The sequence below is a fragment of the Homalodisca vitripennis genome, chromosome 8 (genome assembly GCF_021130785.1).
Source record: "Homalodisca vitripennis isolate AUS2020 chromosome 8, UT_GWSS_2.1, whole genome shotgun sequence".
NCBI lineage: Eukaryota > Metazoa > Arthropoda > Insecta > Hemiptera > Cicadellidae > Homalodisca > Homalodisca vitripennis.
The window spans coordinates 65565928-65581711 of record NC_060214.1 but is presented as its reverse complement, the minus strand read 5'-3'; the positions used below and the strand labels follow the sequence as shown (position 1 = coordinate 65581711).

Here is a 15784-nt window from a genome sequence, read left to right as displayed (position 1 = left end):
TTCTATATTACTGTTTAGTGGTGACAAAGGCTCAATTTTAAATGTTAACGACTGATAAGAAAAGGGACTAGTAATAATTGGTAAATCATAGCTAATAACAAGGTTACACTGAATTCATCCAAATAACAACTCATTACACAACTGTTCACTTCAACCCTAGTAGCTACAACACCCATCAAAGTAAAGTATAACGTTTTGTTTGTTTACTTTAGTGTGCAACGTTAGGTTGTAGGCTTTATTTTACATTTTTAAGTTGTGAGTGGCCGTTTAATGTAACCAAACATTTAAAATTTGTGTTTCATTTATGAAATGAAAAATGCCTTTATTAAAGAGGCAGAGTCAGATAAACCAAATCGTAGTAAGAGAACAGCACTGCAAGCCTGCGTTGTGGCAAATTAACTGTTGTTTAATGCATGTAGGCCTGATGTATATTATTAAACTTTGCATCAGCATAGAAAATTAGTTTCTTGCGATAACATTATTAATTGAGGTCTCTTCAAATTATTATTAATACATAATTAAGCCAAACGGCCAGGCTTGCAATGATCTGTCTTGTACCGTATTTTTTTGTATAGGATAGTTTTAGTTATTAATATTTAAAAATCTGTACATACTGCATTGTCACATCTTTATGAAAAATCATTTAAATTTACTTACATTTCACTAACTCGGGTTTTGTTCTCAGCATAAGTGTATTTATAGTTTTCTGCAAGTTAAATTTTGTTTATTTATATTTACTTTTCAAAATAATAATAACATTGAACATCATTTTATGGGATGATCATTTTAACTATCTCACCATTGAGATCTTATACTCTTTGAGATATTAAAACAAGTTTAATGGAGAATTCGTTATTATTTTTTGAGATAGTACAAAATACTTCATTTAAATTCAACAACTTTCATGCTATTTAAAATATAGTTTGTTAATTAAAATATTCTCAAATATTTTCCCCAAAAAAATTTTCTATCTTAACACATTTTTTGTTTGTATTTGGACTTATTTACATCCCTAAATTTTACAAAGCTGAGAGTACTTAAGTTCATGTTTTCTTTTACGAGTTTTATTACATCGCCAGGTAAAACCTATTCTGGTAATGTAAAATTATTATCTTGGCTTTACCTCATTGTGTAAAATCTATTTAGCACAAAAACATGATTTTTCAGTTTTTTAAACTAGTTTAAGTTATGACCAAATGTTGAGACATGACCTTATAGTTATAAAAGTTCCATGGTGACATAAATTCCTGGTATGAAATACATTGTTGTATATTTTTGTTACTAAAATAGTGCGCTTAAACATAGTTGCTACCACAAAGATGAAATTATTGCCACTACTAGGGTTGAAATGTCTACATGGAACATTGGCTTCCTTGTCAACAGATAAGAGATCGAATATAATGTTTACATACCTTAAATGAGCGATCAGTCCTGGTAAAACCTTGGTACTGGATACAGGTCTTAAACTTAATATTTCATTTCCAATCCACACATTTTATTAATGCATAGTGGCTGCCCTATCGTAATCTGTGTCTATGCGTAATATATGCCAATGTTGTGTTTAGACTAAAAATAGGTGAATTTTAACGATTTTCTATTTGATTGGAGATTTCAATCTTGATTCATTGCTTTATATATATTTCCTTGCAATTATCATAATTATAAACATTTAAATTTGATGACTATTATAAAAATTTCTGGAACTTCAAAATTTTCCACTTGTTACGATGATATTGTTTGTTTATATTGAACATTTTTTTACACAATGGATTTTTAGACACAGATTTCATTATTGGATTATCGGTCGAGGGAAAAACTTGGCTTGCAAATATAACCACTTCCATCCAACTCTGCATACCTTTACATGCATGTAATTATAAATGCATCATTTCCGTAACAAACACTGCAGTAACATTATCTAAGTGAGCAAAAAGGAATCTGATCAAGAATTTCGTTTCTCTATAACATTGTCATATGTTACAAAGAATTGTTACAATGATGTAACTTCCCTCTTCTTCAGGTGTTGTAATCTGAGACTCAAGGTCTAACTCAAGGTCAGGTGTTAACTGCTGGTGTATATTGAGTGATAACTATTCTCCAAAGACAGTGAGCGCTCAAGGGTGCCTGCCACAGTCAATGTGTTTAGCATGGTGTTGTACACTCTAAAGTCAAATTTGACAAGAGAGAAATTTTACATTATCTGACACCAAAGTAGTAATAATACAAATTTTAAAATAAAAAATATAAGAATAATCAAACTTTAAGAATATGTAAAAATATTAGAAAAAAAGTAATAATAACTTGAATACTATTATTCCAAAATATGTAACTTATTAAAATTACTCAATAAAATTATGTAATAAATAGAATAAAATTTATATTTCAGATGTTGGTTCTTTATTTTTCTTAATATTAATTTTACAGGTTTTTTAATTTTTGACTTTTAATAAGTATAAAAGGGACTTTCTCTAATCTAGAACAAACAAAAACTATCACAGATCTTACATTGATAAACACCAAAAGTTTTTCTTGACTAGGAAGATCGAACACAAGATTTTTCTGCAATCTGTTGATTGGACATTGTCTACTTAACTACCATCTGGTTACCTCTGAGTTTGGACATATGTCACTTCTGCAAGGAATCGAAGGAGACTGGTATACAAATTGTATATGATTGCAAAGTTTTTGGCCTGACTAGGTAGAAACATCTAAAATGGTTTTTCTAAAATCTGCTGAGGTGGGACTTCTAACTCTTAGGAAAGTCTTGAGGTTTACCAAGAGCTTCAAGATGACCTGGGTTGTCTAGATATCAGGGTTAAGTCACAATAGATTCACACAGTCACTGTTACAGGGGTGTTTTCTTGCCCAATCGATCCTGTTGTATCATAGACTGTGTTAATTTTTGTTTTTGTTAAACTTATGTCTTTGGTTTCGATACCTAAAGAAGAGTTATACCAGTTTTTGAATCAAGTTTCAATTTTTGAGACATATAACAATGACAAATTCCAAACTGTAATTATTCTTTCAAGTCATTCATCATCAACAATAGCTCCAAACTAGGATGATGATACACATGCATACTATGACTCAAGTGGAAAATCTTCTCATTGAATTTAAATGAGTACAAATCAAACAGAATCGTCTATTAAAAATGGATTAACACCACTGAGAACCAATCAGTGTTTAGAACATTGAATCAAGATCGGACGCATTCTAGTTTGAACAGATACAGGCCAAAAGTTTGTCTTCTTAAATCTTCACATAACAGTGGCATTGTATTTGTTGTGTGGATTGAAAATGGAATATTAACCCCTTCACCGCTGTTGACTTCTCAACATGGCTTCAGGAGCTAACTTGATAATAAGTATTGTGAACTATTGCTAAAGAAAGTGTTGTAGCGGTCCATAAAATCCAAATTGAACTTTCCAAGAAAATAATTGCATTGGGACCTATCAATTTTTTTAAATATTTGCTTCTGCCTATGTAAACAACTTTTATCAAACAAACGTACATATTTTCATAAAACGTTGGCCAAAAAACTACATATTCAACATAAAACCTAACTTTCTAAACAAAATGCTAAAGTTGAATTGAATTATCTGTTACAATTACATCCACAACATAATGGTACAAACTGCATGCTTATACAAATTTTAACTCATCTAAGATCAAATTTATTTTGGGTAAAATGCAATGGAAATCGTGATGAGGTAATATAGATGTCAAGATTTTTATACGATTCGGCAGGTACACATTATGTATAACATTTCGAGAGAATGTTTTCATTTATTTCAGGTTTTAATAATATATAATAATTTGTACCAAAAATCTGTTTCCATCTAATAAGTATTTGTGTAAGTCCTAGAAATCCTTATTGATGTTTACCGTTAAAAAATATATTTTGAAAACAAATTACAAAAACCATGTATGTATAAAAATAACGTTTTAAAAAATGAGTCAATTATGATTTTATGTGAAAGGATAGTGACCAAACCATTCAAAACTGCCTTTGTGATATTTCAACTACATATTGCCTAATGAAAATATGTGCATTGAATTTGATTATTTCATCATATTGTATTAATCATTACAAAATCAATTCAACACGGTTTACTTTGTCAGTTTAACATAATTGCACTATTCATGGAATAGTCTAAAAGCACAGATCCGATTTGCATTGGATTTTCTGGTTGGCTTGTCGCACATAATACTGACCATAAATTTAATAAAAAAGGGTACTCTATTTTGTCATATAGTTACAAAATATTGAAGATATCAATTGCATGTTTTAGAACAATTGTTCCATCATCAGATGTAAGCCATTTTTTAATTTTTAACTGCCTGATGATGGAACGATTATTCTGAAACATATAGTGGACATCTACAATATTTTGGAACTGTCTGACAAGGTTATACAATATGTTTTAGTTATTTACACAGTTCCGGGCAATAAACCCTGTATTTTGGCATAAATAAAAGTTAAAACAACGTCAACCACCCATATTGATTAGCTGAAGATAGTGAGTTTTACTCTCTTTGTCTTGATGACTAACATGATATAACTATTATTAACATCTCTGATAGTTTTAGGTGAATCGAACTAAAAAAATATGATTTGAGAAAATATTATTGTTTTATATTATTACCCTTAAATTACCCTCCCATTCAACCCCCACCAAAACTAGAGCGACTGATAATCCATTCTCAGACAATTCCTCTATTGATTTAAAACAAAAACTGGACTGTGAGCTTACACAATGCTAATTGGCTCTCAGTTTCTGTATTATTTCTGACATTACTGTAATGATTTGAACTTCAATAACACATTCGCTGCGGGTGACGACAATGTTTGTCATGCAATACTGGTGCGCCATGCGGATGACAACAATAGCAGACATCTGCTCGCTTGGTCGCCATTGCCTCAGTGTGAGCCTAGCAGTTACCGTGGAACGTTGTGCCGTTTGACGCGTGTTGTGCCTGTTTCAAACATTGTTTATTTGCAATCCGTTCGTGATACGTAATTTTGGTTCACTGGCTGTGCTGTATCGTTTATTGTGTGTAGTGTATCGTGTAAGTGTGTATGTATGTTTATTATTGGATTTAGGCAATATGGAGGACGACAATGAATTAGTGGAAGAACTTTATGAGTGAACAGGACCATTCCGATTCAAGTTCAGAGAGTTCTGCGGATGTGAGTTCAGTCTATGTTTATGGACTATTTTCAATTTTTTACACAAAATAATTTTCTTTTATTCACTATTTGTGCAACTGACAATGTCTTCCGTGAGTGACAGTGCCATTCGGGAGTAATAGACCCAGTGCTCTGCGGTACTGACAAAGCGGGGACCGGCGCCAGGTGTGGCTGACAACAAATTGTTGTCACAGTTATGACGTCACCAAATCCGGCAGTGAGGTTACCTGGACAACCTTGTAAAATCTTTTTGGCTGCTCTGACTTCATTTTGGGTTAGTTAAAAAAATATATATTTTTCCGTATTTACCAAGACCGGTCAATTTTTTTTCAGCAGCGAATGTGTTAACAATGACACACAAACAGAAGGGGGAGGGAAGCAAAACAATACCATTGGTTATTTCCAATGATTAGATTGTATAAGATGCACAACACTCACACAGGACTTTGTTGAAACATAACTAACTAGATTAGTGGTATACAATAGAAAACACAGAAGTCTACTCATCTAGTCCACTTAGGGCTACTTGATACACATATGTTCTTGGATATTTGTCTCTTGAGAATGTAACTGGAGCAAAGAGAAGTCCATCTGTCTTGTTGAATAGAAGCAAGTTTCCTGCAGGGATGTGATACTTAGGGCTATTTGGCGTACATATGATCTTGTATATTTGTCTCTTGAGAACATAACTGGAGCAAAGAGAAATCCATCTGTCTTGTTGAATAGAAGTAAGTTTCCTGGTGAGATGTGATACTTAGGGCCATTTGGCGCACATATGATCTTTTATGTTTGTCTCTTGAGAACATAACTGGAGCAAAGAGAAATCCGTCTGCCTTGTTGAATAGAAGTAAGTTTCCTGGTGAGATGTGATACTTAGGGCCATTTGGCGCACATATGATCTTTTATGTTTGTCTCTTGAGAACATGGAGCAAAGAGAAATCCGTCTGCCTTGTTGAATAGAAGTAAGTTTCCTGGTGAGATGTGATACTTAGGGCCATTTGGCGCACATATGATCTTTTATGTTTGTCTCTTGAGAACATGGAGCAAAGAGAAATCCGTCTGCCTTGTTGAATAGAAGTAAGTTTCCTGGTGAGATGTGATACTTAGGGCCATTTGGCGCACATATGATCTTTTATGTTTGTCTCTTGAGAACATGGAGCAAAGAGAAATCCGTCTGCCTTGTTGAATAGAAGTAAGTTTCCTGGTGAGATGTGATACTTAGGGCCATTTGGCGCACATATGATCTTTTATGTTTGTCTCTTGAGAACATGGAGCAAAGAGAAATCCGTCTGCCTTGTTGAATAGAAGTAAGTTTCCTGGTGAGATGTGATACTTAGGGCCATTTGGCGCACATATGATCTTTTATGTTTGTCTCTTGAGAACATGGAGCAAAGAGAAATCCGTCTGCCTTGTTGAATAGAAGTAAGTTTCCTGGTGAGATGTGATACTTAAGGCCATTTGGCGCACATATGATCTTTTATGTTTGTCTCTTGAGAACATGGAGCAAAGAGAAATCCGTCTGCCTTGTTGAATAGAAGTAAGTTTCCTGGTGATATGTGATACTTAGGGCCATTTGGCGCACATATGATCTTTTATGTTTGTCTCTTGAGAACATGGAGCAAAGAGAAATCCGTCTGCCTTGTTGAATAGAAGTAAGTTTCCTGGTGAGATGTGATACTTAAGGCCATTTGGCGCACATATGATCTTTTATGTTTGTCTCTTGAGAACATGGAGCAAAGAGAAATCCGTCTGCCTTGTTGAATAGAAGTAAGTTTCCTGGTGAGATGTGATACTTAGGGCCATTTGGCGCACATATGATCTTTTATGTTTGTCTCTTGAGAACATGGAGCAAAGAGAAATCCGTCTGCCTTGTTGAATAGAAGTAAGTTTCCTGGTGAGATGTGATACTTAGGGCCATTTGGCGCACATATGATCTTTTATGTTTGTCTCTTGAGAACATGGAGCAAAGAGAAATCCGTCTGCCTTGTTGAATAGAAGTAAGTTTCCTGGTGATATGTGATACTTAGGGCCATTTGGCGCACATATGATCTTTTATGTTTGTCTCTTGAGAACATGGAGCAAAGAGAAATCCGTCTGCCTTGTTGAATAGAATCAAGTTTCCTGGAGGGATGTGATCCTTCAGAATAAATCAAAATTTTTTCACAATGTTTTTTTTTTCTTTCTTGATCAAAGACTCCCATGTAAATAAATACTTATCCACTCTTTTCTTCAACACTCATTTGCAACCCAGTTCTATTTTTACGCTTTTAAGTATGCTGATAAGATATGCACAATAAAAAATCATATTCCTAGTTTCTTTGTAACATAGTATCCAGGCTTGAAACTAAACTAGAAAAGATGTTTATCAATATATTATGTATGAAAGCTCGGATCAGTGTTACTTTCTGATAAATATTTAAATACGTTAAAAAAGACAAGCATTAATAGAAGTACAAGTACTGTTACTTTCTATTTGCACTTAAGAGTAAATTTTTACTTAGTATTAAATATACAGGGTGTATATTATGTCTGGAAACACCCAAATATATCCTTTAATAATTTAAATATAAATTTGAAACCTCTTACAATCGTGATAGAGATTGGGCATCTACTTTTTGGAACAATGTTTTTGTTATGTCACACCAACGGGGGACGTTTCCTGCCGAGGGTATCGTGAATATTCTTAATGGAAAGCCTATACCTTGTGATACATAATTTTAAAGGTTAATAGCTTACTGAATTGAATGCCACAAACCGCATCTCAAAGGAATTATTTTATCAGAAAATAGAGCATTTTTAGTATTGAAAATTTACTGATGTTCAACAATGTAATTTTAACATGGTTCTTGCCACAAAATGTGTTACATTAATTTTTTAGCATTTTTTAAATGTTCAATTAAAATAAAATAAACAATTTATTTTTAAGCTGGTTTCATTAGTACAAATTTACCAGTTTTTATTTTTTATTACAATGAATAAAACTTATGAGTCACTTTTCTCTGATTACTTATGAATCTGTACTTGGTGTTTTCCAGTCAGCAGGAAGGTTTAAAGAGACAAAGGTCACTAGCCTATGAGAAAACATTATTGTGTTATTAATCATCTGGTCTACAGGTATCAGTTTGTTGAGCATGGAGCTTTCACTAGACAGGTCTAAGCTTGGGAATTACAAAATGGACAAAGGTCATATCATTCCTGTCGAGTTAATCAGTGTCTCTGAAGCATTGCTGTCAACAAGTTATCTAATTACAGTAGTTCAGTTTTTTATTTGGCATTTTAATGGAATTGTCTGAAAGAGAACGAATTACTCTGTTGATGATGCGAGGATATGGCGATCGGTCAAAGATCTTATCGGGAAGTTTGTAATTTGTTTAATGACACTTTCCCAGAAAGGAATCCCATAAGTGTTTCAACAATATCAAAAAACTATTGAGCGTTTTTGAAATGACAGGGAGTGTACGTAATCGGCCAAAGTCGGGTAGGATACAATCTGCAACAGATGAAGAACATGCACTAGATGTTTTGCAAACATTTATTGAAGACCCACATACATCGCTCAGAAAAGCTGCACAGCAACATGATATGCACCCTATGTCTGTGAGTAAGATTTTGAAAATTAATAAATACAAACCATTTAAAGTTCATTTAGTCCAACAGTTAAGTGAGGATGATTACGACAGAAGAGTTGAGTTTTTGTGAACTTGTGATGCGCAAATGTGATGACAATAGAGATTTTCTGACCAACATACTATTTTCTGATGAGGCAACTTTTTTTTCCTAAATGGCAATGTTAACAGGCACAATTGCCGTTACTGGGCTAGTGAAAACCCCACATTGATTACTGAGTCCCATTCACAGCAACCACAAAAACTGAACGTATGGTGTGGAATTTTAGGTAACAAAATTGTTGGACCCTTTTTCATCAATGGGAAATTTAAATGCCGAACTTTACTACAATAATGCTCCAAAAATGAAATAATCCCAGCTATTCAATTGCATCAGGAGAATACTTTGATAATGTATGGTTTCAGCAGGATGGTGCTCCACCCCATTATGGGGAGACAGGTAAGAGAGTATTTGGATTTAAGGTTTCCTCATAAATGGATTGGCCGAAGAGGAGAAATCGAATGGCCCTCCAAGATCTCCGGATTTGTCACCAATCGATTTATTTCCTATGGGGTCATTTAAAATCCAATGTTTATAGAAGAAAGCCTCATAATTTGGAAAAGACCTAAGAAACAGGATTATAGAGGAAATTGCTTTGATAACTGAAGAAATGTTAGGCAAACTCTGTCGAATCATTTTACACAAGATTGGCTCATTGTCAAACCGTTAGAAGGGAACACAGTTCGAACAATTGCTTTTGACACCAAATGCAGGTTAAAACGTTTGTTGTAAGACTTTTCTAACAGCATACATTATTTTTTATTTGTAATAAGAAATCAATAACATAAGTATTTTCCATAATTGTACTGTAATAAAAACTGGCAAATTTGTGCTAATAGAACCAGCTTAAAATGAAATTTTTGTTTATTTAATTGAACATTTAAAAAAATGCTAAAAAATTAGTGTAACACATTTTGTGGCAAGAACCATGTTAAAATTACATTGTTGAACATCAGTAAATTTTTCAATACTAAAAATGCTCTATTTTCTGATAGAATAATTCCCTTGAGATGCGGTTTTGTGCATTCAATTCAGTAAGCTATTACCTTTAAAAATTATGTATCACAAGGTATAGGCTTCCATTAAGAATATTCACGATACCCTCGGGCAGGACGTCCCCCGTTGGTGTGACATAACAAAAACATTGTTCCAAAAAGTAGATGCCTCAATCTCTATCACGATTGTAAGAGGTTTCAAATTTATATTTAAATTATTAAAGGATATATTTGGGTGTTTCCAGACATAATATACACCCTGTATAAACTTCTAATCAAATCGTAAAGAAAATAGTACAACAACGAAACAATTTTTTCCCTATAAACCCACATGGTAAAATAAGACTGAAAGTCATAATAGTTTACTTATCACTATATACACCTTCTAGTAACCAATTAGATCAATGTTTAAGGAGTCAAAATACCATATAAGCCTATAGACAACCTGCAAAATGTTAATATTACACTGAATCAGGCCCATACTCAGACCGCTTTTTCACATAATTTTACCGGGGCCCCGCCACAGTTGATGGGACCCCACCGAATATCTTTTCCGAGGTCCGCTAATGCTGAGTATGGCCCTGCATTGAATAATATACTACAATAATAACTACGTGAATTTAATATAATTATCTAGATCTAATAATTATATAAACTTTACCAATCTATGTATACCAATTGACACAATTTTCATAGAAAGGGAATTGTTTACGTTCTTTCAATTACACACTTAACTTGCTTTTATACTAGTTGTACTTATTTACTTACTAATGTTCACTTACAAGTATTATTGTGAAGTTTAATCAATAATATTAGTTATTTAAATTATACTAATCTACCTAATAATGTTAACTTACAAGTATTATTGTGATGTTTAATCAATAATATTAGTTATTTAAATTATACTAATCTACCTAATAATGTTAACTTACAACTATTATTGTGAAGTTTAATCAATAACATTAGAAATGCAAACTATCTATCTACTTATGTTTACTTAAAAGTATCATTGGGAATTTGTATCAATAACATTAGTTTACCCACGATAATGATCACGTCCTGAACATCTTCAGAAAGTTAAATCAATAACATTAGTTAAACTATAGTCTTGTTCAGTAAAAACTTAAAATATATATCAGTTGATTTCATTTCTTTGACTATTTAATGACACTATAAATATAATATACAACCTATTACTTAATATTAAATAAAATTATTTAACATTATAATTGAGAAGCAGAACTGATCTACCATGTATGTTATCAGTGAAAAATGTATAACTAGGTATCTGCTATACAACTATCCTGTATATGTTTGATTAAACAATTATTTTGTTCTACTTTTGCACATCTTCAATGTCAGATTACATGATTTATTTTTAGTCTCCATACTGCAGATAAGATCTTCATAGATCTTAATTTAGACTCCCAAGTTGGCAATTTTCTATGCCTTGCTGATCTTTATTTCTGGAATCTTTTAGTCGTAATCGGAGATTCATAAAATATGCGTTCTCTTCTTAGATATAATCTATGTTTTCTTGAAAATATGTTACACTCTTTAATTTCACTGCTCTACATTTGAGTATTTTGTGGAAGAGAGTATTTGTATTTCAAATTGTAACTAATTTGCACTTTTTTATCATTCTAATATTTGAATTCCAATCTACTTGAGTTACATCTTCTTGTACATTTCTATACTTCCAGAACTCAATTATTTCACGTTATTAAATAATCATTGGCGGTTTTAAATTTTTGTGATCTATATTCATCGTTGTTGTAAAGGTCTTCTTCAGCATAACCTCCAAATTTCCAGTACAAAGTAACACAAACTGGTTTTTAACTACACTATTACACTCTTTAATTATATTGATAACACCAACCAGATACAAAGTTATTCACTTTTTGGAGAAACTGTTCTCCCAGATTTTGTTCTAATCTATTATAAAGATCTATGTACGAGGTCTGTCCGAAAAGTATCCGACCTGCGTTTGAATCTTCGTGCCAGTGCCCAAGCGGCCTCTGCGGGGTATGAGCATAATTAGTAGTCCCTCACGAACTAACTAATTGAAGCCGTATTTTCTGGGTGAACACCTTGGGTCGCGCACAGTGTGTGTTTATTGTCTCACGTGTTTTTTTCTGTTCATCACATTTGTATACTGTTAAAATGACAGAAAGAATTCATCAAAGAATTTGTATCAAGTTTTGCTTCAATCTTGGCAAGAGTTGTACGGAGACGCTTGAAATTATTACAGAAGGCCTTTGGAGATTAAAGTATGGCACAACACAGATAAACGAATGATATAGCCGATATAAAAATGGCCGCACATTTGTTGACAGTGACACTCATTCTGGTCGACCTTTACTGTCAACAACACCAGAAAATATTGAGCATATGCGACTTGTGATTGAAGGTGATTGTTGATTGACTGTTTGGGTAATAGAACATGATCTCTGGATACCAAAAACTACTGTTTGGAAAATTTTGAATAAGATTTAGGGAATGACTCGCATGTGTGCTAAATTCAATCCGAAATTGCTAAAAACCAAGCAGAAAAACATTCATTGTGAAATGAAAAGCTCTGGACTTGAAAATAGTCAATGATGATGAAAATGTCCTAAAGAAAGTTATTACTGATGAGTCATGGGTTTATGGTTACGATCCTGAAACTAAACAACAAACACAGTAGAAGAGTCCGGGTTAGCCATGGCTGAAAAAGGCATGTCAAAGTCGGAGCCATCTAAAGTCAATGATTATTTTTTTCTACTGGAGGGTGTGGTGCACTATGAATTTACTCCAAAAGGTCAGACGATCCACAAAGAATATTACGTTGTAGTCTTGAAAAGATTGTACAGCTTCATCAGCCTCTGTACAGTCCTGACATTTGGATGTTCAAAATTGAAAACAGTGCTTAAAGGAAGTGGTACGACAACATTGAGACGATTCAAAGTAATGTGACACACAAGCTTACGGCCATTCCAAAATCTACTTTCAAGGACTACTTTAAGATGAGGAAGCACCGCTGGGAGTGTTTGGTTCAATCACGTGGGTACTACTTCAAAGGATGCCAAGGCTCGGATGACAAAGAATAGCACCAATGCAAATATATAAACGCAGGTCAGATACATTTCAGACAGACTTTGTTTTGTTCCTCAGTGACACATTGACTAATTAGTTTTGAACACAAATTAGGTTTGTAGCCTATTGTCAAACAAACAAATGAACATGTATGCCTTATGGAGACATGTTTTGAAGGCTTACAATCATCCCTTCATCATTGGACCTGTGTAGCCAGTGGTGGATGGCTTCGTCACAGAGTTAAAATACACAACACAGAAGAAATAAATAAACACAACCCAAAACAAGATCGCAGGCAATACTGCATGCAGGATGCGGCTCCGAACTTTAACGTTTAGTAGGAATTATATAACTAGTCATCCACCTACATTGCTGTGCCGCAGCCTACATGCCGCATCATACACTTTGTGTTTTGTGTTGTGTATATGAACAAGGTATCAGATTTAGTGTTGTATAAATGTATTACTAATCAGGTTTAATACTGTGTAAATGTACAAGGAAGGTTTTATCTTCTGTTTTTGCCAAAGTTAAATTTATATTTTATTTCTTAGAAGAAGAAATAAAAAAACAAACATTTTTTATAAAGTTCTAATGATTTTACACGTATATGTGGCCACACTGTATGGTCATATCCACATGCCACATCTCACATCATAATATGAAATGTCAATAAAATAATAACAATGGTTTTTTATTGATTCTTCACACAACATGCAATCCAATTTGCTTCCCAAACAATACATTTACGCATGCCTACACATTTTCAGCATTTTCTTAAGTTATAATGTAAACAATAAACTAAAATATGACAATACGGACAAATACTCCCTTAAGCCTCGTACATCTGTATGCCGTGCTTTAAGGGTTAAGTAATGTGTATGTGTTCTGTTAATCAGGGTTTGTATGTGTCCAGTTCATCAATTTTATTTGACTTTTATGTTTAATTGATGAAGAGAGGAATATTATATACACATTAAATCTCAAAAGAAGATCTTTTCAATGTTATGATTATTCTGAACAATAACATGGTATTGTATTTAAGATTTTTTTCATTTACCAATATAACCCGTATTTGTTGTTGTTGTTATTATTATATTTACTATTTCTATGCTTGAGCAATTAATAGCATTGAAATACTTTTTACACTGTCCATTATATACAAAATCGTTCTCTACTCAACATTATTTTGAATTATCTATTACTTTCTCAGCCTAACTACATTACCATAGTATGAATCTTTATGACTGTCATAGTAAGCATTGCTTCATTACATTTGAACAATTTCTCAATTCATTTAAAGATTGAATGCCTCATAATTTAGTGATGTTGTAAAAAGCGTACTTGTACACACATGTAACACATACATTAATTTAAATACAACTTTTACAAATATTTATAAGCATATTGAAAGATATTATTTTTGTTAATAAATATCCTTAAGATATCTTTTGCGGCCAACATTTGCTGGTATAACTTATCTTATGGTACATTAGTTACTTCCTTGGTAAACTTAGTTCTCCTCACATATGAAATTGAATGTTAAAAAAGAAACATACCTTGAGAAGTTTCCTCACCAGATCCCTTGATCTTGCAGTAACGAATGATGGAAAAGACAGTTTTCCTCTCAATATTTTCTCTATAGTCTTCTTCCGATTCGCAGCAGTGAACGGTGGCTAAAGTTTAAATCATCACATTATTATATTAAGTTTGACAGAACAAACATACCTTAAGCAGCTTCCTCACAAGGTCCCGTGCGTCTGGGGTCAGGTACGGTGGAAGTATCAGTTTCCCCCTCATTATTTTCTCTATTGTCTTCTTTCGATTTTCAGCGGTGAATGGTGGCTGAAGTTCAATAAGTCATCACATTAATAAAATGTAAATGATAATTATTATTGTCTCAAAATCCCAATTCAGCATTGTAAACAAATAAAAGCATAGTGATGGAGAATTATATTTGAATTGTTAAAAAGCACAAATGTCATTCATAAGAAAATTATAGTGTTTTTAAGCAGTAACCCATTGACTACCAATTAAAATGCATATACAATTTCTCTCAGGTACGAATTAAGTTTTCATTTTCCAATGGAAATCATAGTGTGGGTTTATATCACATCTACCACTAAAATTGAAATTTTGTGGTTCAACTAGTTCACCTTAGCCACACCCAAATTTAAAGGTTACGCCATTTATTCACCACTTTCACACAAAATTCCTTTCCTCATCAAAGTTACCATCACCCACTAATTGTTACCTTCATTGAGAATGTTCAAAATGTGAATTAAAACTCTCCGAAAAGACGTCATTTTACAGCATTTTACCGTGATGTCATTTTACCACGACGCCATTACAGATGGCAACTAATGAACACAAATAATCAATTGATGAAACGGTAAACAACAATCGAATACGAGAGAGTCAATCAGCTTCAAAATAATACAGACCATCAACATAATAGTATAGACAAATGCCAAAATAGTCGATATCAAGAATATTTTTCGACTCCAAAATTACAAACTTAGCGTGACTGGCAGCGTTGGTAATTACAAACTTAGCGTAACTGGCAGCGTTGGTAATTACACCGATGCTAACTGATAGGCAATATTCTCATTGGTAGCCAATGGGTTAATTGTATTTGAGTTAATTTCTGATTATCCATGCTGCAGGTTAACTGTGGAGACCTAGCTAATAACTGAACAATAATGAAACACCCAAGCATTGCACATGTGAAAACTGCAAGTGATAAACTACTTATGTGACATTTTGTTTTATTGCAGACAGTACCACTATTATGTTGTTTCCCATATTTATTGAATTTGTTTTTATTTCACATGTGATACATTGAATATGAACCAGACAC

The 15784-nt window shown here is 33.1% G+C and overlaps 1 protein-coding gene across 3 annotated transcripts in view; it reads right to left on the bottom strand.

Moving 5' to 3' along the window:
• Positions 1-15784, bottom strand: part of LOC124367654 (ribosomal protein S6 kinase beta-2-like) — a 59889-nt gene that overhangs the window by 6237 nt on the left and 37868 nt on the right. For 2 of the 3 annotated variants that reach the window (XM_046824650.1, XM_046824652.1), the window contains one exon: positions 14653-14769. In XM_046824650.1, the coding sequence (XP_046680606.1) occupies positions 14653-14769 (117 nt within the window). Of the gene's footprint in view, positions 1-14483; positions 14601-14652; positions 14770-15784 lie in introns of all 3 variants that reach the window. The other variant, XM_046824651.1, reaches the window with a different exon arrangement.